The sequence below is a fragment of the Pteropus medius genome, unplaced genomic scaffold (assembly GCF_902729225.1).
Source record: "Pteropus medius unplaced genomic scaffold, Ma_sr-lr_union100, whole genome shotgun sequence".
In the NCBI taxonomy this organism is placed as follows: domain Eukaryota; kingdom Metazoa; phylum Chordata; class Mammalia; order Chiroptera; family Pteropodidae; genus Pteropus; species Pteropus medius.
In genome coordinates this window covers 136,646-162,395 of record NW_024344437.1, presented here as the reverse complement: position 1 = coordinate 162,395, position 25,750 = coordinate 136,646, and the positions used below count along the sequence as shown (strand labels likewise).

The following is a 25,750-nucleotide window of genomic DNA, read 5'->3' as shown; positions in this document are numbered from 1 at the left end:
TCAATTTTCGTGTACCTTTATTGACTGAGGCAGTGAGGCAAAACCAACCTTCACTTGTAGAGGCATACTTCTGAGGCCTTGTTCTTGGCATTTAGTTATAGCTACAGTACCAGAGGAGACTTAAGTATCCTTTAGGGTATTTAGGACTAGAGGTCAACACTCAAGGCGTGGAAATGAATTTTAGCAAATAAAACAGGCTGAGTGACTTGGTTGCCTATTTCTCAACTTTGGCTTAGTCAACATATTTAAATATTAGATGAATGCTACATATAATACTTGCCCACAGATCTGTTACTATAAATTGTCATTTCCTCTCTAATATTACTTTAGTCATTTTCTCTCTAATGATACTATACATAGTCATTTCCTAAATAAACTTTTAGGTACTATGACATTATTTAAAAACACCAAAACAGAATGATGTAATTACACATCAGGGAAATAAAAATTAAAACCACAATAAAATAATAATACACAGCTTCCATAATGGTAGACTAAAAATACCAAGTTTAACAAGGTCATGGAGCGAAAAACATATTCAAGAATGTTCATTGCAATTTTATTCATAAAAATTCAAGAAATGAAGAACCATTCAAATCTATCAAATGAATATAGTCATAGTATACTTATACTAAGAAATATTACTTAGAAAGAAAAAAGACAAGGCTACTGCTATATGCAAAATATGGATTAATCTCACAGGCAAAATATTGAGTGAAATAAACCAGACACAAGTGTATATACCTTTTTTAACTCCATGTATACATACTGTATAATCTTACTTATATTGTGTCATTTTATTCAAGAGCAAACAAAACTAATCTATCACATTTGAAGTCAGAATAGCATCTGTCTCTAGGTAGTGGGTTACTGGTAGTTGGGTATCATCTGGGGAGGGATGAGGGCACCTTGTAGGGTGCTAGAACTATCTTGATCTGGATGGTGATTACATAGACTTACACCTATTGAGCCTGTGGAAATAAATGAAAGACCAACCAAATGAGAAAAGTAAAGGCTATTTATTTGAAGCTTGCTATAGCAAGAGAGTCAACCTCTGTCGCATGTGTTTTGACTGAGACTCAAAGGCTGGAAGAGTGGGAAAGCTTTAGAGTGAAAACAATTAAGCCTTCAGGTGTCCCCTGATTGGGGGCTGTTGGCATGGAGTGTAAAAGTGGAAATTCTCCAGTTTCAGGGAGGTGCTATCTCCAGGCACCAGCCCCTAGGGAGAGCAGTAACTCAGTTACAGGGAGGTGATATCACCAGGCGCCAGCCCCAGGAGAAGCGCAACATTCCAAGATAAAGATGATAAAACTGTCTATTAGGCCCTGTTTGATCTGAGAGTTCCCCAATACATTTATCTGTGTACAAAAAGTTAACAACTAACTTCTGTTTCTTGTAATCTGTTCATTCAAAGATGTAGTAGGAGACCTTATAAGCTGCCTCCTCAGGTTGCTTGGGGCTGATCTCCTCTAACCCTGCGTGGTAGAGAGTCAGTCACCGGCCGGCTAATAAACGCTCATAATTAATCTCAATTGGCTCCTTGGGTCTTAGAATCATTCGCTCCATAACAGGAGGTGTAGGCAGGCTAATTAGAGGCTAGGCATCCTATGTGATTGGCTAAGAGTTTTGGCTTTCTTTAGTTGGTCCTAATTTGGAAGTGGAGACATAAAGTAGGGAAGTTGTCAGTTATTTATCAAGTACTGGCCATTTTGCCCTGATAGTTTCAGAAGTTATTGTTAACTTCCTGATTTTTCACTAGAGAGAACAATCTGGCTTTCCACAAGTCTAACTTATGGCATGTTGCCTTGCTGGGCTTGTTATTAAAGATAAGCAGGTTGGTGTTCTGGGCAGTCTGCTACCGGTTGGTGGTCAGAGTTCTCTTTATATAATTGGTCCAGCCACTCTCTGTTTGTATATTCCATCTCAAGCTAAACACTCAAGACTTGTGCACTTTATTGCATGTTTCTCATACCTCAATCAATAATTCAAATAAAGACCAGAGGATATAAGTCCAGGCTAGCATTAAGGATGGAAAACTCACTCCTTGCTCTGCTTTCTAAAAAATAAAAAGGTAGATTGAAAAAACCTTCAGCAAAGCAGGCCTGTGGACAGACAGGAGACAATACTGAGCAGGAATGAAAAGTGCAGGATCTGAATCAGTCAGCCTTACATTTTAATTGAGACACCTTCATTTGAAAGCTAAATGACATCTCATAAAGCACTTAACTGGGCAAGTCATAGAGAGAGGGGGACATCACTTGTAAATTCTTATTCTTTTAGAAGGAAATAAAATGGGAAGTCTCTTGCAGAGTTAATCTTTTTAATAAACCTAGTTAAGTTTTCTTCCCTCCTCTCTTTGAAAAAAGACTCTCCCTCAAATCTTGATAATTGCCTTGGAGACTCAGATCCTCTGGCTATTGATAAGGATCATCAGCCCATTGTTAAGCAGAAATGGTGTTAAGCCAGGCAGGGCTCTTAGAGTCTGGGGAGGAGGGGACTTTAAGCCAAAGGTCTTCTTTTTACTCTTTAAGAAACATATTAATCAAGACTGTTTCCCTTTACTTACTTAATAGGCAAATCAATAATAGAAATTCATAGATGTATGATTTAAATAACGAGTTTGTATTTTCTTTTCCTTGACTAGGGACTGAGGTGGCACTTCAGCTGGAAACCCAAGACCCCACTCTGACTGAGGCAGAAAAGGAAAGAGCTCCATGAAACCTCTGTAGGCAGCAACTACAGCCATTCTCAGCAGTAAGCAGATATGGAAAAAGAGACCTCCTGTCCCTCAACATCCATACTAATAATAAGGGGGTTCATGACTCTTAGAAAAGAGGTAAGCAGGAAAGTTATCTTATCTCAGAAGGGGTCCACCCTAATCCACCTACAATTAAGCAAGCCAGAAGGCATTTTTTTAACTCACACGAAGAAACCAGTAGGCAGAGAATTAGGTACCAGTTTAAGCCAGTCACTCTCACCTGGGCAATGAAGACCCCAACGACCTTCAACTCACCTAAGCCTCATTATACCATCATTATATGATGGATATGCCCAAAAGTTCATTAATATCATTATAACAGACTGAATTCTGGGAACAAACATGCGCAGAAAGCAAAACGATGAATCACTGAGTCCTCTCAATTTTAGTTGTCAATCAAGGAAGCCCACTTCTCTAAGAAAAGTAACTACCCACAGCAAAAAAAAGGGATAAAAACCTTGAAGTCTTTGTTACTAGCCACGCTTCTCTTGCTCAGTCCTGCTTTCACGTCTGGAAGTGTGCTTTCCTTTCTAATAAAACCTTTCTACTGTATTTCCGTGTCTGGCTCAATTTTTTGTTTGAGACATCAAGAACCTGGACAACACGCAGGGAGAGGATCCCCACTCTCTGGTAACAATAGTTTCCACCTCTATTAACACAATAATGATTAAATAAATTACATGTAAAGGAATTATTATCCATATCAGGAGGTCCTCTAGTCAGACAGGAACACTGTTTTTTTGGTAAAAACAATCTTAACATTTCCCTCATCTTGACTAAACATTAAACAGATTCTCCCTTACTGTAGGCTCCTGATTTCTCTTTTCTTAGAGCATTTTCTTTAGAATACTTATCATTGTAATTTTTTCTTCTGCCTCTTTGAGATATAAATTTTTTTTTAAGCTTTTTTCCAGTTTTACAATCCAAGGCTATTTTTCTTAAGAACCTGGTAGCCATTCTTTTGAAATGTAATCATCAAAAATAGTGGCACCCCTATGTCCTAGAATCTGTGGGCTAGTATAGAAGCTTAACTTCAGCAGGCACCTTGCTCTTAGTTGTGAAAAAACTGCCTTTCATAAAGATATGAGTTTATTAGTAAACACAGATAGCCTATGACTACCTCCTAAGGTCCTCCAGTACTTTTCCACAGCTCACTTTAGCCTTTAAAAACCCTACACCCCACTTTGTTTCAATAGAGTTGGTTCAGACTGAGTTTTGGCTTCCCTTCTCTTTTGTACTAGTCTTAACTAGTCTTTCTTGCCTGTGTAACTTTGTTGATGCAAGTTTTTGCTTTGGCACTTTACATAGTATTTCGTTTTATTTTAAAACTCTTTTCTTTCACTAGCTGGAATTCTAAATACCATTTGTGGATACTCTGGTTCATCCAGATAATGGCTCCTCTACATGTGCAAGAACATTTTCAAGGAGAACATACAATAAAACCCTAACTCCCAAATGTTTCTATCTTCTGAAGTAAGTTCTTTAAGATAACTTTTAGAACTAAAAGAGAGAGAGAGATACCACATCTTTGGTGCAAAACTATAAATCAGAGCTAGATGATGACCTTATCATCGTAGCCAGTCCAATGACAACAAAATTCATAATCTTAAGAGTTTTCTAAACTTTCAGATTTACATCTCAACTCTAGAAAGATGATCTGTGCTTAGTAGTTACATGAAATTTATGACACATTTATACTGTTATTTTTTACCATTTGATCTTTTTTTAGGAATATTTAACATACGTTTTTAAATGGAATGTTCATAAACATGCAAAAATGCTTTTAATATTTTATATACCCTCTTTAGCTTAAAATTTTAAGTATTACCAACACTATTAAAGCCCCCTCATGTGCCCTTGCTCATGACTTCCTCCAGAGGCATCTTGCCAGCAGCCATCTCATGATAATTTCCAATGAGTTTCCATCCACATAAATCAAATGCAACAGCAATTCCCAAACTAGAGACCAGGCTTGACATATGAGCTCTTAGCACAAATGAATGGCATACTAAATGATTTGAACTATCAAGAATGATGCTCAGCACTATAATAAAAATATTGATCTCTTTGAAGTTTCTTGTCTGGAAATAATGATTCATCAGAGGATATTCTGTTTGTTCTCAAGAGAGTCATCTAACCTAAGAACTGTATGTCCTCGCATTTTCTCCTTCATATGTACAGTCTTACTGTAAGCTCACCCCAACACCATTATGAGAAGAAATAAAGAGAAATGTTTTCCTTGTAATATAGTGTGCTGGCTGGAAAATTACTGTTTGGCTATCGCCCATGGGAACATAACGCTCTAACAATAAGCTTTCTGATTCTGTAACCCCCACTTGCACAACTGACCTGTGGGTTGACAGTTAGTAAAAAGAAGAAAAATAGACTTGTGTGTTCAAACAGGATGAAGAATGGGGTTTAGGGCTTAAAAACTCTGTACCTCTACATTTCGGGGCTGCTGGATTTGGGGTCTGTGTACCCCTGACAGACCTAGCTGGCTGAATAAAGAGTGTGTTTCCTATAACTCACTGGTTTCTAGTGGTCCGTGTGTCTATCGGGGACTGGTGGCTACAACAATAGGGAGAAGGTAAGAAAATTAAAATGTTAAATCAAGCAACATTCAGAGACTGCAATATGCTGATTAGCCCTAAGGCCAGAACAAGAGGACTCCTGCAGAACAAGGGAAGATTTTTGCTGGGACTGCTAACAACCCATTTCCACACTTGTGACCACAAAACAGAAAAACAAGAGTCTTTAAGTCACACCTTACATAAAATAAAATTGTTCATTTCCTATGGCTAAAACCATGGGGAATCTGTAGGTCAAAGTCTAAGAACTGCCAGCAGGCATTTCACACTATGTACTCTTATCTTTTCTTACTTTATGCCCATACCATCAGATGAAAATGGTTAAACAAAATCTTTAAAGTGTAATTCATAGAAAATAAGAATGACATATAAACTGAATTCTCCGAATGCGGGGTCCCTCTTTGTATCTTTTTCTCTGTTCCTCTATCTTTCTGTCTCTCTCTCTCTTTGGTCCCTCTGAGTCTCTCTCAGGCTCTCTCAAGCTCTGCCTCTGAGAGGAGACTACAGCTATGTCTATGGAGCATTACCCTGTCTCTAATAAACTTTCTTTTCAACTCTAACTTTGGCATGCATTTGAATTCTTTCTTGTACTCAGCCAAGAACCTTCTCTCCATACAGGCCCACTAGGGAGAATTTGCCCTGTCTTCTATTACTTGTTTCATCCTCCCTCTCCACTCTCCCTTTCCATCTGAACTAACAAGACTACCAACAGCAACAAGTACAAATATTTTTTCCTTAAGATTTATGCCCAGACATTCTTATACTATTTTTATAACAGTGATATATCAAAAAATAAAACCCTGAAAATATAACAATGGAGGGATAATGATATGTCTACATAATATTATATTATGTTTTTTTTAATTTATAAAAACATGAGAAAATTACTATGATATAATGTTAAAAGAAAAAAGTACTAGGATACAAAGTTATATGGACAGTACAATTTCAATTAGTAAAAATATATGCATAGAAAAAATATTAGAAGAAAATTAACCAAATTTTAACAAAGTGGTTAATTCTGAGTGGTAGAGATATGACTGCTTTATATTGTTCTGAGTTTTCTTAACTTTTGATACCTTTATAATCTTGAAAACGAATTTTAAAATAAAAAAATCATGTCAAGTAAAAAAAAGTCCTTTGTGTTTCCAGAGTAGTCCAGAGTAGGAAAGATCCAGGGGAAAAATAAAAGGTATATGGAAATGAAAACAATCACCTTCCCTGGGATGTAGTGTTAAAAATTCTTCCCTCTTTCTATACACTTCCAATTCTGTAAAGATATAGTCACTAAAATAGAGTTTCAGCAACTTTCTGGTTCTTTCTCTAGAGATTAAGGACCTTAAGTAACAATAATAAAATTTAAAGTGAAATCCTAAGTGTAAACACTATCTTTTCATCATATATGTACATCTTCTTCTCTCTTGCCTTTTGCCCTGAAATATACATATATCTTGCATCAAGGAAAATTTTTCAGGAAAAACACATTATTGTTAAAAAGAAGCACTGCCACTCAAAGTGTAGTCTCAGTCTGAGCAACTCACCAGCTTGGAAACATTTAGATACAAAATCTCAAGTCTATCGCAGACCTAGTGTACCAGAACTTCTAGAGGTGAGGACCAAGAATCCCTGTTTCAAAAAGCTTTCCAGGAAAATTCTCTGCAATTATATGAAGAGAATTTCAACAATTTAGAGGATCAAGATTACAATTAACTTCACTTTAACTCTTAAAGAAAGAAAGGAAAAAAGTCGGGGGGTGGGGATGGGAGAGCATGTCAAAGGCTAATAATGAGTAGTGTACTAGAAAGTGTTTAACAACTAGAATTTTGAGGTAAAAACCTTAATTTATAACATTCTATAGATTCCGATCTACCCTTGTGACATCACTGAACTTGGAGTTACGAAGAGATGCACACTAGTGGTTTCAAAAGCTAGTAGAAGCCAGCAGCACAGTACTGCAGAAGACTCTTGCTGGAGGTGATAACAAGGACTCAGTTATTCATTTAATTCTCTGAACGTTTGTGAGTGAAAATTTCTGTAAAGAAAGGACTGAAGGACTGAACAATGTTGTCTTGCTAATGAATCCAAAATAGAGGAAGGCAAGGGCAAACTTAACCCACAAATCTAAGAGAATGATTGATAACTGAGCCTCTCTTAAATTGCCAAAAGCGCATTAAATTAGAAGTTGTAAAATATGAGCCCCATTTCTGTTTGTTCGGTGACAATGCAGGTTTTTCATTATATTAAAAAATCAAAACCAAGAAAACCTAGGAACACTTCAAAATATTTTTCTGGTAATATCGCTTCAATCATGTCATTTACCAAGCTGATGTTTTAATCTGTTAAACCGAAACTAAAATACTCTTGAAGAGACCTCCCACTTGCACTTCAAAATGATACTGCCTCCAACAATCAGTGTTGCTAGAGAAAGGTGTTTTTATCCAGTTCAGGTAAATGTCTCTAAATGTATACTTTCCCTTTTACAAACTGATAATGCTAAATGTGTTCTCTACTTCTAATTTATACTATGATTTATTTGGCAACATAATGTATAGAACACAGAATAGGGCAAACACAATCTCTAGTGTCATCATCATCATTATCATTATCACTTTTTGGACTTTAAAACATGTTTTTAACTCTCTAAAACTCAGTTTTCTTATCACAAATGAGTTTTTAAGAGAATCTGCCTTTAAGAGAATTATAGCAGAATTTTAAAATATGCAGACAAAATGTTTTGTAATATAGAATATCCATTTCTATTCAAGGTAGTGGTAGTCGTGGGCTAAGTTTTATTTCTTCTACTTTTCTCCATGCATCAAACATGTCTGCAGCAAACATTATGCGAACCAACTTTTCCTTTTAATCATAATGTCATAGGATGACGTTTGAAAATGGATAAATTTCAGCCTCTTCAACATATACTTTCTATTTAATGCAAAAAAAAAGAAATGTAGAAATAAACACAGATTCTACCTAAAACTGAATGTTTAAAAAGCAAGTTATAGACTGCTATACAAGAAGCAAATAAAACCACAATAAGCAATAAATCCGAAGTCCTGTGTTCGAAATAAAATTGATACTAATCTCAATATGTATTAACCTACCTCATGCTTACACTTAACTCTCTATAACACCATAACTCCCACTTAGCTTAATACACATTTTAAAAGCTTAAGGCAGGAAAAAGGAACTTACCCACTAAATTTTCTTTATCCTGTTTCTCAGGAGAGAACGCCCCAGGATCCATCTCATTCTTGAGAAGTTTTTATACTTGGCAAATTGCTATGGGTTTGGGGCCAGGCCAGCACTCCAGGCAGCTATACAAGTGTGCTTGGGAGAAGTGGAAGAGGAGCAAAAATGAGAGAGTGAGAGAAGTTTCTCTTCTTTAGGGAGCACCCTAAGGAGTAGTTGCCCCGGTGAAGAAAGCCTGTTAACATAAACAGTCTGAGTTCAGACTGCTTTTGTTCATACAGAAGTGCAAAAGAGTATGACCTTCTGATGCTTCCTATAAAATATCACTATGCAATATTCTATACCATTTATATTTTATGAAATACTTCTATGCAACTTCTGTAATTTTTCACAATAGTGAACTATCTGATAGACAGGGCAAGCACATCCATCCTTATATTTCAGATGAGGAAATTCAATTTCCTGCAGTGAGTGATCATTTGAAGGTCAAATCTGATCATGTCACCATCCTGCTTAAAATGATCCAGTGACTGCCAGTTGTAAAAGATCCTGCTAATATGCTTCTTCTTCTCTTTCCAACCTCACTCACAGGACACTCCCCTAAATCAGAAATAGCCCCATTATCCTTCTAACAGTCCCCTTAAAGTTATATGTGTTCTCTGTTCCACCAGGCCTTTGTACATACCATACACACAATTATTTGGTTAATATTTGTTTCTTCCTCTAGACCAGGAGATGGCTAACTGCAGCCTTCTAGCCAGATTTGGTCTACCACCTGTTTTGGTAAGTAAAATGCTATTGGAACACAGCCACATCCATTTGTTTCTGTATCTATGATGACTTTTGCACTACAGCTACATAGTCAAGTAGTTGCCATAGAGATGTTATGGCCTGCAAAGCCTAAAATATTTAGTATGTACCCCTTTACAGAAAACGTTTGCAGACCCCTGATCTACATGATAACTTCCATGAAGAGAGTGACTACAACTGTTATTTTTTACCATGTCACCTGCAGCTCTTAGAACAATGCAGGCACATAGCTTGTACCCAACAAATACTTGCTGAATAAATGAATAAGTAATCTGTCAAAGATAACAGCTCACAAATGGCAAAGATCTTTCTCAAATCCAGATACTCAAGTTCCTGTTCCAAGAGTCCTTTTTCATCATACCACTTGGAATTAAGGGCAATTGTATGCTTATTCCAATACAGAAACCATACATTTTCTAATTTTCTGATGTTTATCTATCTCATATCAATATTCCAAATAATATTTTGGGGTGTGTGTGTGTGTGTGTGTGTGTGTGTAAACAAAACAATACAAAGAAACTCTGATCTGTCCCAGGTCATTTTGTCTTTTCTAGTCTTTCTTCTCCCAACTATCAATTATTTTATTTTAGCAACTTTATTTTTAAAAACCTCCCAGATTGTGGGTTACTTTTGCCAACTACTTGATACTCTTAATTGCCTTCTCCACAAACTGAAATTACTGTAACAACCAGGGCTATCAGCCACTGTTTGTAATTATAAGAATTACTATGGAATTTTAGAACTTAGAGAAAGGAAACTAGAGACCAGAAAAACAGATTAAAACAGACGTACATGAACGCACAGAGTCAGTGATTGTTAGCTTTAGAATACTTTCCTCTGCATTATTCTTATACATCCCTGGTTATGGCTTGATGTGTAAATGATGCCAGAGACATAGTGAATAAGAAAGCAAGCTCTGGGCTCACACTACTGCGATATAAAGAAATCCTATCTATGCCATGAACAAACTGTGTGACACTAGATAACCTTTTTATGTTTCATTTTTATATATTATTTCATTTTTCAATTATAGTTGGCGTATAGTATTATATTCATTTTAGGTGTACAACGTGGTCTCAGGGGATCACCAGGGCAAGGTATCCAGGTTGATAGAGACTACATGCTGTGAGTGGGGCAAGCTTTACCAGGAAACAATTGATTCTGCCAACAATTCTTTCTGAGAGAAAGCTGCCCCTCCAGAACATCTCTTAAAGGCAGAAAAATCATTTCTTCCCTGAATGTTTCTGGCCCCTTCTGAGCCACTGTCCCAACGCTGAAGTTCAGTGTGAGAGAGTCCTTCAGTAAGTCCCTATTCAGGCTCCTTAACAGGAATGTCTACGACTCTAGCCACTCTGCATCTCACTCAGCCACAGTCTTCACTGGGTTTCAGAGCTAGAAGTGGGGACTTCTCTTTCTGGCACTGGAACTCTGGACTGGGAAGCCCAGTGTGGCCCAGGTTCCTTCACTCCTCCAGGGGCACCTCTGCAGCTAGGATATCTATCCCAATTCTCAGCCACCACACATAGTTGTGAGACCAGCCTATTCCACATCTCTGCCCCTCCTACCAGTCTCATGGTGCCTCTTGTGTATGTCCCCAGTTGTAGAACTTCTGTTCAGGCAACTCCCTGTGATGATTGTTCTATAGTTTAGTTGTAATTTTGATGCGTTTGTGAGAGGAGGCAAGCACAGTGTTTTACTTTCTGCACCATCTTGACCAGAACCCTGTTTTATTTATTTATTTTTCATTTGTAAAATGGGCATCATAATAGTCTTTACCAGAGTTGTCTTGTGAGAATTATATAAAATATTACGTGTAAAATAGTCAGAATAATGACTGACATAGAATGGTAACCACTATTACCATGAGTGGGAGCTGAGCTATATTTCTCAGGACTCAGCTATCTTCTTTCTAAAATGGGAATGTTGGGTTAGTTTTCACAATATCTCCCTTTACCCTTGTTTCGGGTGAATGGAAGATTGATTAGTGATTCATTAGGTATGTCAGAACATTCATCGCCTCTCCTTTCCCTCCTCTAATGCTTCTCCAGTTTGCTGCAGATTGAAAACTTGAGGTTTATTCTTGGTTCTGTACTGTCAATCTATAGATTTCAATATGTTTCTTCCTGACATCTACTTAGTCACCATGTCATCACCACGTTGGAACTAACTTCTCATGGAAAGAACAACAGGAAAACATCCTGTTTCCATCATTTCTTGCAACTTGGTCATAGGCAATCTTTGCCTGGAACAGGAAGCCCCTTTCCTTCTGAATCACATGACTCTCTACAGTCATGAAGCTAAGTGTTTTGGAAGTGCTAGTTTAGCTAATTTCTAAATACTTTTTCCCTTAATATTGGCCAAATAGCATTTATGCTAGCACTTCCAGTCACTGAGGAGTGAGGTTCAAAACAACAGTAACAATAATTGCTCCCTGGTGGTAGCTGGTAAAAGCCTCCAGGGCACTTGCAACAAATACATCCCCTTGGAAGATGACTAAGCAAATGTTTTTCTGCTTCCTGCAAAATGTTTGTGATTTTTCTCAGTCAAATATCTCAGCCTATAAAGCAAGAATGATTTCACCAAGTAAGGAACACCTAGGACAAGCTGAATCCCTAACCAAAACATTATATTACTTAGCTTAATTTTTATTCGACATGTGTAAAAATACTCATGTAGCCTCTTGTGATTGTTTTTATGGCTCCCTATTATGTTTTTAAGGTTTATCACGTTGCTGTATGAAATTATTGTTTGTTCATTCTCAGTACTACTTAACACATGATAGTATAACTAGGCCACAATTCACTTGCTAATTTGGAACATTTCAAAGTTTTGATTTTACAGATAATGCTACCATGAATATTTTTGTACATGTCTCTTGATACATATATATGCAAAAGATTCTCTAGACCCTATAATCAACGTATTCACAACCAGAAATGAAATTTATGTTCAATTTGACAAGATGATTATAAATAATTTTGCAAAATTGTTTTCCATTTAAATTTTCCATTTAAATTTTTCTGAATTTTAATGATGCTGAACAATTTTCAAATGGCTATTTATAATTCATGTTTTTTCTATGTGAATTACACACACATCTTGCTTTTTAAAATTTTTTCCTTTTTATTACTGATTTATAGGTAACCTTTATATCTACTTATATATACTTGATATGTATGTATACTTTCTACATACTTATATATATTGATAATTGACAGTACATGAAGTGTACTGTCTTTTACCATTTTATGATGCCTTTGATATTAAATATATGAAGTTTTGATATATTTAGCATTTGGTGTGTCTAGCTTAAAAATCCTTTCCTTTCAAAGTTTTTAAATGTATTCTCCACTATATATTTTTTTAAAGCTTTTAGAGTTCCAGTCATGCACTGCATAACAATGTTTTGGTCAGTGATGGACCACATTTACCAATAGTGATCCCATAAAATTATAATGGAGTTGAAAAATTCCTATTGCGTAGTAATGTCAGCCATCATAACATTGTAGTGAAATGTATTACACAACTACTTACCATTGTGTAACTGTGGATGAAAAAAGGGTACTGAAATAAATCATAGATTCCTTACTGGGCAGGTCATGGTGAGTAGTCATGCCCCAGGCCTATAACTTCTTTAGTGCAAGATTTTTAAGCCAGCCCTATCATTCTTGGGAACCTAGGTTAATACATCTTTGAAGTAATACCCCTTGAAAGCATAACCACCCTTAAGAAAGTACATAATATTGTAATCTAATCTCCGGCTTGCTTTCTCCCAACCTCATTTAACCTTCCTTGTGCTCCTTCCTTAATTCAAATGCATAAAAGAAACTGAAAAACTGTTACTCTCTGGAACATTTGAGATTTTGTTCTCCTGAATATGTTATCAGTTTGGCTCAAATAAACTTTTTTAAAAAAATAATTTTCTTATTTTTTAACTACAATTGACACACAATATTATATTTAGGTGTACAACATGGTGATTTATACAACATTTATGTAACTTACAAAGTGATCACCCCAACAAATCTAGTACCCTTCTGGCACCATACGTAGTTATATAGTTATTATAGTATTATTGACTATATTCTTTGTGCTATTCTTTACATCGCAATGACTATTTTGTAACTGCCAATCTATACTTCTTAATCTCTTCCCCTTTCCACTCATCCCCCTCAACCATCCTCCACCAAGCAACCATCAAAATGTTCTCTGTATTTATGAGCTTGTTTCTATTTTGTTTGTTTGTTTATTTTGTTCTTTAGATTCCACATGTAAATGAAATCCTATGGCATTTGTCTTTTTCTATCTGACTTACTCCACTCAGCACCATACCCTCTAGGTCCATCCATGTTGCTGCAGATAGCAAGATTCCATTTTTTTTATGGCTGAATAATATTCTATTGTATATATGTAGCACCTATTCTTTATCTATTCATCCATTGATGGAGGCCCAGGTTGCCTCTATATCTTGGCTATTGTAAATAATGCTGTAACGAACATACGGATTCACATGTTTCTTTGAAGTAGTGTTTTGTATTTAAATAAATACCCAAAAGTGAGAATACTGGGTCCTTCTTTGTCTCTTGTTATAATCTTTGTTTTAAAGTCTATTCTGTCTGGTAGAAGTACTGCTATCTCAGCTTTATGTTTGTTTGTTTCCTTTTTCGTGAAATATCTTTTTCCATCTCTTTACTTTTAATCTGTGTCTGTTTTTTTTGTTTTGTTTTGTTATTTGTTTTTTTTTTTTTACCTGAAATGAGTCTCTCGTAGGCAGCATACATAAGGGTCTTATTTTTTTATCCATTCAGCCACCCTATGTCTTTTGATTACAGCATTTAATCCATTTACATTTAAATTAATTGTTGATAGGTATGTAGTTATTGCCATTTTATTATTTACATTTATCTTTTTTCTTTTTTCTTCCTAGAGAAGACCATCCAACATTTCCTGTAATGCTGTCTTAGTGGTGATGAACTCCTTTAGCTTTTTCTTTCTTTTCTTTTCTTTCTTTCTAGGAATACAACAATGTTATTTCAGGAAAACGAAATAAGACAAAAGGAGCAAAATTATTCGTTACTCAGCACATTTCTGTTATGTTAAATCTGGGCTTAAGCCTCTTTGGTCCTGTTAAATCTTTTATTCAAGCCAGCAGGGTTGTCTTGAGTTCTTTCTAATCCACATGTTTCATGTCTGTGATGTATGACATCCTATCTTTTCCTGCCCTTGCAATAATCTCCCTGTGAAACTAATTGAGAATTTCCATCTGGTCAGGTCTGATGTAGATGTGTGACTGGATCTTGGTGATGGCTCTTACAGCCTCCTCTGGACTCCAGTTGTACACCTGAATCAGATACACTTCAGAAGCCCCCAGTAAGTCAGAAGCCCCCAGCCTTATAGTGCATATAGACACTCTGGCCCAGCAACTGGTACTTGGGAGCAAACTGGACTCCTTTCTGGAGATTAGCCAAGGTTGGGATTCCAGTCATTTCTACTGTGCTGAGTCACAACTGCTCAACTCCTACTCTCTTCCACTCCTTTGAGGAGTTGCACAGGAACCTGATCTCATACTACTCGTTCATGGTGATCATCCTGCACACATTCTCATCCTGTATCAGCCCGTGAGTCATGCTTCGCAGCAGCAGTGAGGCCAGCAACATAGTGTGGTCATTATGGTGGTACTAGTTGTGATGTGCCCGGCCTGGCATCTTCCCACAGAACAGCGTGTACAACAATGTTGGGTAGAAGAACACTCAGGCCAGGCTGGCCTCCAGCAGCCCGCTGGCCGCCATCCCGCCCCGCGCAGCCTGGCGCAGCAGCAACCCGGCCACAGCTGGGCTTGCGGTCCACAGCCCCGAGGAGAGCCAGGAGGACAAGGAGAATGCGGACTGAGATCCAGTTGGTGCAGGCCCCTCAGGCGCCAAGACCTCGGACCTGGCCTTCAAGGACTCTGCATTCTCCTTTAGCTTTTACTTGTCTGGGAAACTCTTTATCTGTCCTTTGATTCTAAATGATAGCTTTGTCAGGTAGAATAATCTTGGTTAGAGATCCTTACTTTTCATCACTTTGAATATTTCCTGCCAACCACTTCTGGCCTGCAGTTTCTTTAGAGAAATCAGTGGACAGTCTTATGGGAGCTCTCTTGCAGGTAACTAACTGCTTTTCTCTCTTTGTCTTTAACCTTTGATATTTTGATTACAGTGTGTCTGGGTGTGAGCCTGCTTGGGACTCTCTGCACTTCTTGGGCTTATATGTCTATTTCCTTCACAAGGTTAGGGAAGTTTCTTGTCATGATTTCTTCGAATAGGTTTCCAATTCCTTGCTCTCTCTTCTCCTTCTGGTACTTCTATGATGCAAATGTTGTTATGCTTGATGTTGTCCCAGAGAGCCTTAAACTATCCTCATTCATTTTGGATTTTTTTGTTCTTGTTCTGATTGGGTGTTTTTTGCTGCTTATCTTCTAAATTGCTGCTTTGATCCTCTGCTTCATCTAACCTACTGTCGATTTCTCCTAAGGTACTCATCATTTCAGTTACTATATTCATTTCTGACTGGTTCTTTTTTATGTTTTCTATCTCTATTTTTATTTTTTCTATCTCTTTGTTAGAGTTCTCACTGAGTTTATCTACTCTTCCCCTAAGTTCATTGAGCATCCTTATAACCAGTGTTTTAAACTCTGTATCTGGTAGATCTCTTGTCTCCATTTTATTTTTTTTCTGAAGCTTTGTTCTGTGTTTTTATTTGGGACATATTTCTTTGTCTCCCTATATTGTCTGCTTCCTGTATTTGTTTCTATGTATTAGGTAGGGCTGCTTCAGTCTTAGTAGAGTGTCCTTATGTATGAGATGTCTTGTGGGGCCCAGTGGCACAGTCTTCCCTGGTCACCTGGGCCGGGTGCTCCAGGTGGATCTCTTGTGTGAGTTGTGTGTACCCTCTTGTTGTAGTTGAGACTTGGTTGCTGTTTGCACATCAATGGGAGGGACTGACCCTCAGGTCGATTGGTTGTGAGAATTGGATGACCCTATGCAGCAGGATTCATTTTAACAAGGCTTTGGTACCTGCTGTGTCTGCGTTTGGGTGTGTTGTCCTTGGATGCATCCCCCGTGGTGCTCCAGCTTTGTCTAAAGGAGGCCACCAGGCTTGCGAGCCTGGATCTTCCCGAGAGAGGCTTCAGCCACTTCTTGTGTCCTGCTCAGGACCACCTGGAAAGAGTCACTAAGCAATTTGCAGCTGACTGCCAACTGCACTGGGCTTGGAGGTACCTTGAGAGGCCAAGCCACAAACTGAGGTTGGCTGCCACAACTGCACAGCTTAGGGCTGCTCAGCAAGAGGTACGGGACATGCTGAGGCCAGATGCTGCATGTTTGGGTTTTATGAACCTTTTAAAATTTTTAGGAAAATCCAAAGCATGATCCAAGACAGGCCATTTGTATGGAAAGTCCGCTGGAAATGGCTTAGATGTGCTTGAAAGTTAGGTATGTCAGGGTTTCAGGGAATCACCAGGGCAGGGTATCCAGGTTGATGGAGACTCAGATATGGCAGCCACCCATGTCTGCATGCAGAGGGTGGGGGTAGCTTAACCAGGAAATGGATTTGCCAAATACTTCTTTCTGAGAGAAAGCTGCCCCTCCAGCCCTTGCCCTGAAGCTGGACAACTCTGTTCCTCCCTGGAGCCTTTCAATCTGCTGCCCTAGAGGTGTAGCTCAGAGTGAGTGAGTCTGTCAGTGAGTAAGTCTGCAAGCGGGCTCCTTAAGAGGAAATTCTGCAACTCCCGCCACCCTTTGTCTCATTACACCACAATCTTCGCTGGTTTTCAGAGCCACAAGTTGTGGGGACTTCTCTTCTTGTTACTGGAACCCTGGGCTGTATAGCCTGGTGTGAGGTTGAGACCCCTCACTCCTTTGAGGAGACCTCCGTAGTCAAGATACCTCTCCTGATTCTCAACCCCCACACGTGGAAGTGGGACGTTCTGCATCTCTGCCCCTCCTACCAATCTTAAGGTGGCCTCTACTGTGCATCCCCAGTTGTAGGATTTCTGTTTAGCTAGACTTAGTCAATTCTCAATTACGGCTGCTTTGTAATTTAGTTGTAATTTTGATGTGGTTGTGAGAAGAGACAAGTACAGTGTTTACCTAATCTAGCATTTTGACTAGAAGCTGTCAAATAAACTTATAAAATTCTCTACAGTTCTGGATATTCTTATGTTGACATTACGATTGCCTACCATATTCGGTACAGTAACATACTCTATGGGTTTGTAGACTAGGAGCTGTAGGGGAACAGAATTTGACACTCCCAAATTTGTCTCTTTGTCATAAGAATTATTTTACGCTGGTTAATTTTAAGAAACAGCTGGTTAATTTTAAGACTTGGGGAAAGCTCTGAAAACCAAGTAGAAGTTATCCTTTGTAAGACATTTACTTTGTAAGGGAAATGTGTAAGGATGTCTCTTTCCCTGTATGAAGAAGAGGGGGGTGAACTTATCTCTAGAATTCTATCGATGCTGAAGTCAGAGACTTAAATCTGCATAATTACCTTATTCTTGTTTACTGTAATTTTCCTGGTAACCTTCCAAACTACTTCCCCCCATCTCAACACTTTTTGTCTTAAGCTGAAGATGACATTTAAGGTGGTGGCTTTAGTCATTTTAGTGAGTTATTCAGTTTACCTGGGTCTCTCCCATGTATACAGGTTGTATACCTGTTATTAAACTATGGTTTCTTTTTCTCCTGTTACGTTGTCTTTTATTACAGGGATGTCTCAGCCAAGAACCCAGGAGCATAGAAAGAAAATTACCTATCCACCCCCCTACACACACAGAGTAATAGAATGTACCATATAGCCTAGGCATGTAGTACTATATACAATCTAGGGTTCGTGTAAGTTCACTCTGTGATGTTTGCAGAATGATAAAATTGTCTAACAAAGCATTTCTCAGAAGGTATCCCTGTTAAGCAATACATGACTATATTTGTTCTTTTGAAATTTAGGCTTTAGTCACTTATAGTTGCTTTTTGTGCATGGTATAGTATAGAGATCCTTTTTAATTTTCTTCCATGTAAATAACCAATTATCATAGCACTTTATAACAAATAGTCCAATATCTTAATTGATCTTCCATGCCAACTCTATTATAAATTGTTTTCGTATGAATGGTATTAATGGGTTCTTGGCTGAACCTATTATGTTCCACTATCAATTTTGTTATCTCCAATTAATATTGAATTGTTTTAGTGTTAAATACTTTCACAGCTGACAGCTTTTCTGAAAGAAAGGGTTTATTGGGCTAGCCAAAAAAGGTCCAGGTCCTGAGGTGTGAAATCTAAACCACCAACAGCAGGGCTAGATAAAGAAGGCAACATGTCTGCCATCCTGGGTCAACACTATGCTTTGGGGAAGAAAGCTGTTTAAGTTGTTTTGAAAGAATTTACATTGGCTACAGACAAGGGGTGGGGCAGAAAAAGGTAAAGCTGTGGCAGTTCTAGGATAAATGCACAGTCTGTAAGGAAGAAATATTTATTACTTTTGTTTGATGGTGGCTAAGAATTGTGAAATTTTATGCATAAGCAGGATGAAGTGCCATCTGGTAGTCTATACAGAAGTTGATTCAAAGTTCCAACATATATTCAGGAATGTGAGCATTCTATTGTCAGTGGTTCACAGCTATTAAAGGGTTAAAAACTCTTGTCTCTTTCTTTCACTCTGCCCCTGCCAACCGCCCCCGCCCCCCACCCTCCACCACCATAATTTAATTTAGGTCATCTCATAATTTTTCTCGTCACTTAGTTTCTATGGCTTTGTAAGGCTTGGTAATTGGTAGAGCAGGTTATTCATTGTTTTATGAATAATGTTTTGGCTATCCTTCATTTTTTGCTCTTCCATATAAATTTTAGAATGAGCTTATAAAAGTTATTGAAAACTCCATTGGGATTTTGATTGGAATTGCAGTGAAGTGAAAGATTGGGAGATTGGATATCCTAAACTATTATTTATACCATGATCGTTGTGTATCCTCCATTTAATAATTCTCATAAAATAAAGGAAAAATTCTCCTTAGAGTTGTTATGCATCTTTTGTTTAATTTATTCCTAGGTACCATGCCACTATTTTCTTCTCTTTTTGAGCAGTTTTACAATCACAACAAAACTGAGAGGAAGATACAGAAATTTCCCATATACCCCCAGCTTCCATACATGCAAAGGCTCCCCCATATTCAATATCCCACACAAGTGGTACATTTGTTAGAACTGCTGAACCTACATTAACACATCATAATCACCTGAAGTCAATACCTTATCTAGGGTTCACTCTTGGTTTTGTATTCTATAGGTTTGGACTGTGGATGAAAATGGGGCCACATATTAAATCTGACAAGCTCAGAGGAGGCCCACAGGGTAGGCCTTACAAACTCAGAGGCCAAAAGCAACTACACGGGGCAGTCTGAACCTAAAAATTCCTAACTAAAAGCTAGTCATTGTGTGCAGTCACGTCCTAGGCCTATATCTTTCTCGAAAAAGGTCAATCTCTACCTCTGAAACTGTCTATTGCCTTTGTGCATCTAAGATAACATACCTTTGAAACATCAGAGTACTTTTCTTTTCTAGACCCCTCAAGTGCACGACTGCTGGCACCAGAGAAAAAGGCAACATTGTTGTTAGTTGTTGCCCACATATCATTTCTATGTACCATAAATATGAACTACCCTATACCCACCAATGTAAAAGAAATATGTGTCTCTCCATTTTGCTTTTTATACACTCTCAGAGATTTCTCCACTCTGCTTTCTCTCACCTCCCTAATCTATCACTAATGAATTTCATGCAACCCTCTTTACTGCTCCTCCTGATTCTAATGTATAAAATAAGCTGCAAAACTGCCATTCTCTGGAGCATTTTCTCAATTAGTTGAGATTTTGTTCCCTGGCAATTATTGTCAATTTAACACACTCTTGTAAGATATTTTTCTTAGGCTGGATGTTTTCTTATCAACAGGACAAATATGTCATGTATACATTGTTATAGTATCATAAACCGTTTTCACTGCCCTAAAAAGATCCTGTGTTCTACCTATTCATCTTTCCCTGCCCCTCCCCACAACCCCTGGCAGCCACTGATCTTTTGCCTTTTCCAGAATGTCATATAGTTGAATCATACAGAAGCCTTTTCAGATAAGCAACTTTCACTTAGTAACATGCATTTAAGTTTCCACCATGTCTTTTCATGGATTGATAACTCTTCGTTTAGCACCGAATAGTATTCCATTGTGTGGTGTTTTATCAATCAAGTTTTCTGCTGTTGCTCGTATTTGAAAATGCAACTGACTTTTGAATATGACGTATCTGTAAATCTCACTAAACTTTTATCTTCCTTTCCAATTATTATACCTTTTACTTCCTGTTTGTACCTTATTACACTAGCTAGGATTTCTAGTACAATGCTGAATTACATTCTACTTGATGAGGCTCTAACTTTATAGGGATATTTCTAACATTTCATAATTAAGAATGTGTGCTATACTTTTATGGATTTCCTTTACCTTAGTTTCTTTTTCCCAGTTTGTTCTCTGTTTAAGCATTACTGATTAAATTTTAGCAAATGTTTTTCACAGACTAAGAAAATGGTTTTTCTCCATGTATTAATGTGACAAATTGCACTTTTAGATTTCTTAGTTATTTCATCCTTGCACTCCTGATGTAAACCCAACTTAACTATGGTATATCAATTTAAAAAAAAAAATGCTCCATTTGTTTTGTTAGGGCTTTGTTTTACTAGAGTTGATTTGCATTATTTTCTTTCTCATGCTATTGTCTGAATTTTGGTTATCAAGATTATATTGCTCTATGAGTTGAAGAGTGTTTTCTCTTTCTATTCACTTGGAAGTTTGTTCATTGGAATTAGTCTGAAAAGCCTTCTGAGCATACCGTTTCCTTTCCATTTACAAATGTTGTGATACTAATATATAGGTAAGTATAGCTAACATATTACTGAGTGCTTATTTCTTCCACTATTCTGTGCCTTCTTTTGGATGTTTTTTCTTATTCCATTTTCCCTCTCCACCAATTAAGAGTTATAAGTACCGATAACTTAACTCTTACCATGGAATTTTACTCAGCATAAATTACATTTTAAATTAACATTAAAAATTTAGTATCAAGGACCCTGGGAATACTTTAATTTTGATCATTCTTCTCAACTTACTTGCCAATGTACACTATTTAATTTTTTATGTAAACCACATTAGACACTGTTTACTAATATTGTATCATCTTTAAAAACAAGTCTCATTAAATTGGATTTGGAGTAGTCTTTTAAAAAAATCTGTGACACTAGCTATATTTAATAAATGCACAGACTAAACTCATTTGGCTGATCAAGTGGCAAGACTTAAAACTAAGGTTAGTTAATTATACAAACTAACAGCATTTGCAAATCCTATATACACTGTAGGCCTTTACGGAAAAAGAACAGAGAGGTATTTTTCCATTTCCTTCCCATAATGCTGATCCTCATCATCTTTACTTCTGGATTTCTGCAATAAACCACCCAGGTCAATAACTCTAATGCAACCTTCATGCTGCAACTTACATGATTTTTACAAAGTGCTAATAAATTTCCAAACTGTTGACCAAAGAATGAATGTCCAATTCCTTAGTGTAGTTTACAATGCTTTTCATGATCAGGTCCCTCACATTTTTTTTTAAGATACACTTGTTGACAAAAGAACATTCAGGCTAAAAAGAAGTCATGAGTTTATTTGAGCAAAACTGTTGATAATTGCCGGGAAGGAAAATCTCAACAGACTGAGGAAATGCTCTGGAGAATGGCAGTTTTGCAGCTTATTTTATACATAAGAATCAAAGGAGAAGGAAGGTAGGTTACATGAAATTCACTGGTGATAGATTAGGGAGGTGGGAGAAAAAGTGGGTAAATCTCTGAGATTGAATAAAAAGCAAAACAGAGAGACATATTTCTTTTACATTGGTGCCTACAACATAGTTCACATTTACAGCACACAGAGAATGTGGGCAACAAGATAACAACATGGTCTTGGTCTCTGGTGTTGGTGGTTGTGCCTTCAAAAGGTCTGCAAAGGAAAATTGCTGTTTCAAAGACTGACCTTTGTCAAAGAAGCTACAGGCCTAGAACAAGACTACCCACCATGACTTGCTGTTACAATTTTTACGTTCAGAGCACCCCGTGTTGTTACTTTCTGTCTGTTTGTAAGGCCTACCATGTGGGCCTCCCCTGAGCTTGTCAGTTTTAGTATGTGGCCCCTTTTTCACCCACACGCTCTAAAATAACAAATTTCATTCAAACTCCATCCGGTCTATGATTATATTACTAAGCTAGTCTGTCATACTTTGTGCCTTTATAAAGGATGTTACTTTTTACTCATTAAGATTTCAATGTCACTGAGAGATCTTTTTGGACTTTCATCTTCTTATGTGTTTTCAAACACTTAGTAGTATACAAATAGTCTGGTATTGGTATTGCTTGGTTCAAATTACCACTTATTCACTGTGATTTACATCTTGGCTTCTTTATCTGGTTAATTAGGTTGCTAATACTTACCTCATAGGATTGAGTGTTACATAAAACCAGCAATTATTGCTAGGTACTCCAAAAATGTTCTCTTCATTTTTATATAACTCTTTGAGTGCCCAATATGTGCAAGATGTCAGAATTACATCTAAAAGATGAACAGGATATAGCTCCTTTACTATGATGATAATGGGCTCATAGGACAATAGAAATAAACCTGTAGTAGCATCACTATAGAAAGATTAGTCATCCAATAAGAAAGGTCAACATATATAAGTGGCACTATATAATCCTAAAAGAGTTTTATGAGTATAGACTTAAAAAAGAACAAATGACGATTTCTGGCAACTGGCCTCAGATTAACTATAAAGTTACACTATCTGTTTGAAAATAATTAAAGTTATAAATTGTCTGTTTCAAGTGTTGGTTATAACTTTCGCATAAGATATATTTAAAGTAGTGAGCAATCAGTGGTATATATTGAGTTTCAACTAAATTCAGACAAAAATTTTCTATGTATTAGCTCTAACATATACAAAAAATTAAAAAGCCTATCTAAGCATTTAATAAAACACTTATAAAATATGTCATATCCATAAAGTTTATTTTAAAAAATTGTTAAAAACTAACCATACAGGAATATTAATATACTTAAAAAGTTTGTTCCTCATGTTGAAGGAAAATACATTAGCAACGTCTTGCAAACACCATCTTTATAAAAGTAAAACTTCTAGATGCTGAAATGTGCTACAGTATATTCTATAGTTTATACTTTGAATCACGGGATTGAAAATCATTCTCCCTACTCTCCTATCACCTCAAATGTGGCAGTTATCATACTTAAATTAATGACATTCAATCAAGTTCTACTACCACAGATCCTTAAATAGGGTACACACTGCATATTTACTAAGAGAACAAGTCTTTTCTATTTATTGTCACATAATTATTTTAGATAACCATTGACTTTAAGTACAACAGAAATACTACATCCCATAACTGTAAACATTCACCAAGAGCTTCCAGAGTACAATGCAATAGAGGTGGCCCAAGAGTCAGTCACATGTTCTCCAATTTTCGGCTATTGCTGAGATTAAGTTTTAAAGGCAAATTATTACAAGTCTTACTTGTATTTCTGTAAGAAAGTAGTTCTGGATATATATTTTTAGTCAAAAACACCTGAAAGTCATTCTAAAGACTAAATTAAGCACCATTTTCACTTACCTAAATATAGAATTAACTCAGTAGTACATATATGATCAGAAATTATAAATCACTGTGGTCTCAAGTCCTCTTGTGGATACATATGGGGTACTGAGTTCCAATGATGCTAATAGAAACCACTCATGCATACCTAGGGTAGTAACACCCCCAGGGCCACGTGCAACCAATAAGACTGAGGCACAACTATTACTTATGTCACTGGATGCTATACAAGCAGATTTAAGGCTGTATTCGGCTATAGAGAGTTCAACCTCCACTTTAGTATTCTTTCTAAATAAATCACATGACTCAAAATTCCATGGAGTGGAAAGTGAAAAGTTCCCAAACACTTTTTTAATACTAGTCCTCCATACAATTCATTGTCAGCATATTTACAGAGGGAACTGTTCATACCTAAAACCATTTTTAAAAATGTAATCATGTTTTTAAAGTTTGATCCAGATTTCTTCAGGATTATCCTCATTTTCATTTTCTGACTTTTGGTCAATTTCACATTTGTCAGAATGTTCATTGCCGTCCTTAGGTAATTCTGATGATGCTCCCAAGGAGAATACAAATTAAAATATATTCACTGCCACCCACTTTGGGATAAGCCTGGTTGCAAAGAGAATGGTGTTCCTGGAGTTGAAGGATAACTAGGAAACCCATCTGGCTGAGCTGGATAGCTTTCCAGAGCCGAAGCTGGATGGACCTAATGAAAGAAGAACATGCATTTTAGCAGAACATCAAATTCAATCAAGTCTATACTTGCTTTTCGCCTATGCCACAATACAGATTGAGAGTAGAAAAGGATCTTGGGGCAAGATCAGTCTGCTCGGTCTACTGTAATTTTTAAGAAATGTTCAAACTTCCTTCAGATGGTGAAGATACATAGAATATTTAATATTTAAGTTAAATATTCTTTTAAAAAATAGGTTTTCTAGAAAAAATTTGCTTTAATGTTCCATTATTTTAAACTGTAGAAGACAAACTAAAATATAAGTGTCATGTATAAAGATTCCATTTGTAAAATCTCCAAACAACAATTTGAAAGTCTATAAGCAGAAAAACAATTTATACAGATGAATATATTCTACCACCTTTTTTACCCTTCTGAAAGAGGACAAGAATAATTTGCAGATCTGGGGAGAATTCATCAAACCAGACATTCTGCTAAGACTCATTTTTTGCCAGTGTTGGGGTATCACTATTGGTATTGAAAGGTTTTCACTACAGAAGCTATGTTACATATATTACCATTTTATTTATGTCAGACATTACCTGCTTACCTGCTGTAACAATGCTGATTGTGCAGCTGCATTATGCTGTAATTCTTGCAAGGATGACTGTGGAGGATTCTGGGAAAACCCAGGGATACCTGGGAGAGACAAAAGGCCTGGAAAAACAGAACTGCCTGCAGCTTGAAGTCCAGATGATAAGCTAAAGCAATAGATAGAAGAACAAGTCAAAATGCAGATAAGACATAAAAGCTATTGCTTCTATATTTGTCAAATACTATTTTAACATATAAAAAAAAAAATCTTAGAATTTCTCTGCTAGAAAGAATCTTAGAAATCTGCCATTCCTGATATTAAATTACTTTTTATTATAAAGTATATTATTCTAAATTCAATTTTACAGACTTGTTAAATATTTCTTGC

General features: G+C 36.8%; 2 protein-coding genes and 1 pseudogene across 4 annotated transcripts in view; all 3 read right to left on the bottom strand.

Annotated features, from left to right (window-relative positions):
• STOML3 (stomatin like 3) overlaps positions 1 to 8,719 on the bottom strand; it is a 35,216-nt gene extending 26,497 nt beyond the window's left edge. Inside the window, exon 1 of the mRNA XM_039873094.1 lies at positions 8,542 to 8,719. Within this exon, the coding sequence (XP_039729028.1) occupies positions 8,542 to 8,593 (52 nt within the window). The 5' untranslated portion in view covers positions 8,594 to 8,719. The remainder of the gene's footprint in view (positions 1 to 8,541) is intronic.
• Positions 8,720 to 14,518: 5,799 nt separating this feature from the next.
• On the bottom strand, positions 14,519 to 15,137 carry LOC120610673 (phosphatidylglycerophosphatase and protein-tyrosine phosphatase 1-like; annotated as a pseudogene).
• A 6,932-nt stretch (positions 15,138 to 22,069) lies between these two features.
• PROSER1 (proline and serine rich 1) overlaps positions 22,070 to 25,750 on the bottom strand; it is a 33,066-nt gene continuing 29,385 nt past the window's right edge. For 2 of the 3 annotated variants that reach the window (XM_039872929.1, XM_039872931.1), the window contains 2 exons: positions 25,379 to 25,529; positions 23,472 to 24,801 (listed from right to left, as the gene is read on the bottom strand). In XM_039872929.1, coding sequence (XP_039728863.1) covers positions 24,679 to 24,801; positions 25,379 to 25,529 — 274 coding nt within the window. In that variant the 3' untranslated portion in view covers positions 23,472 to 24,678. Of the gene's footprint in view, positions 24,802 to 25,378; positions 25,530 to 25,750 lie in introns of all 3 variants that reach the window. The other variant, XM_039872930.1, reaches the window with a different exon arrangement.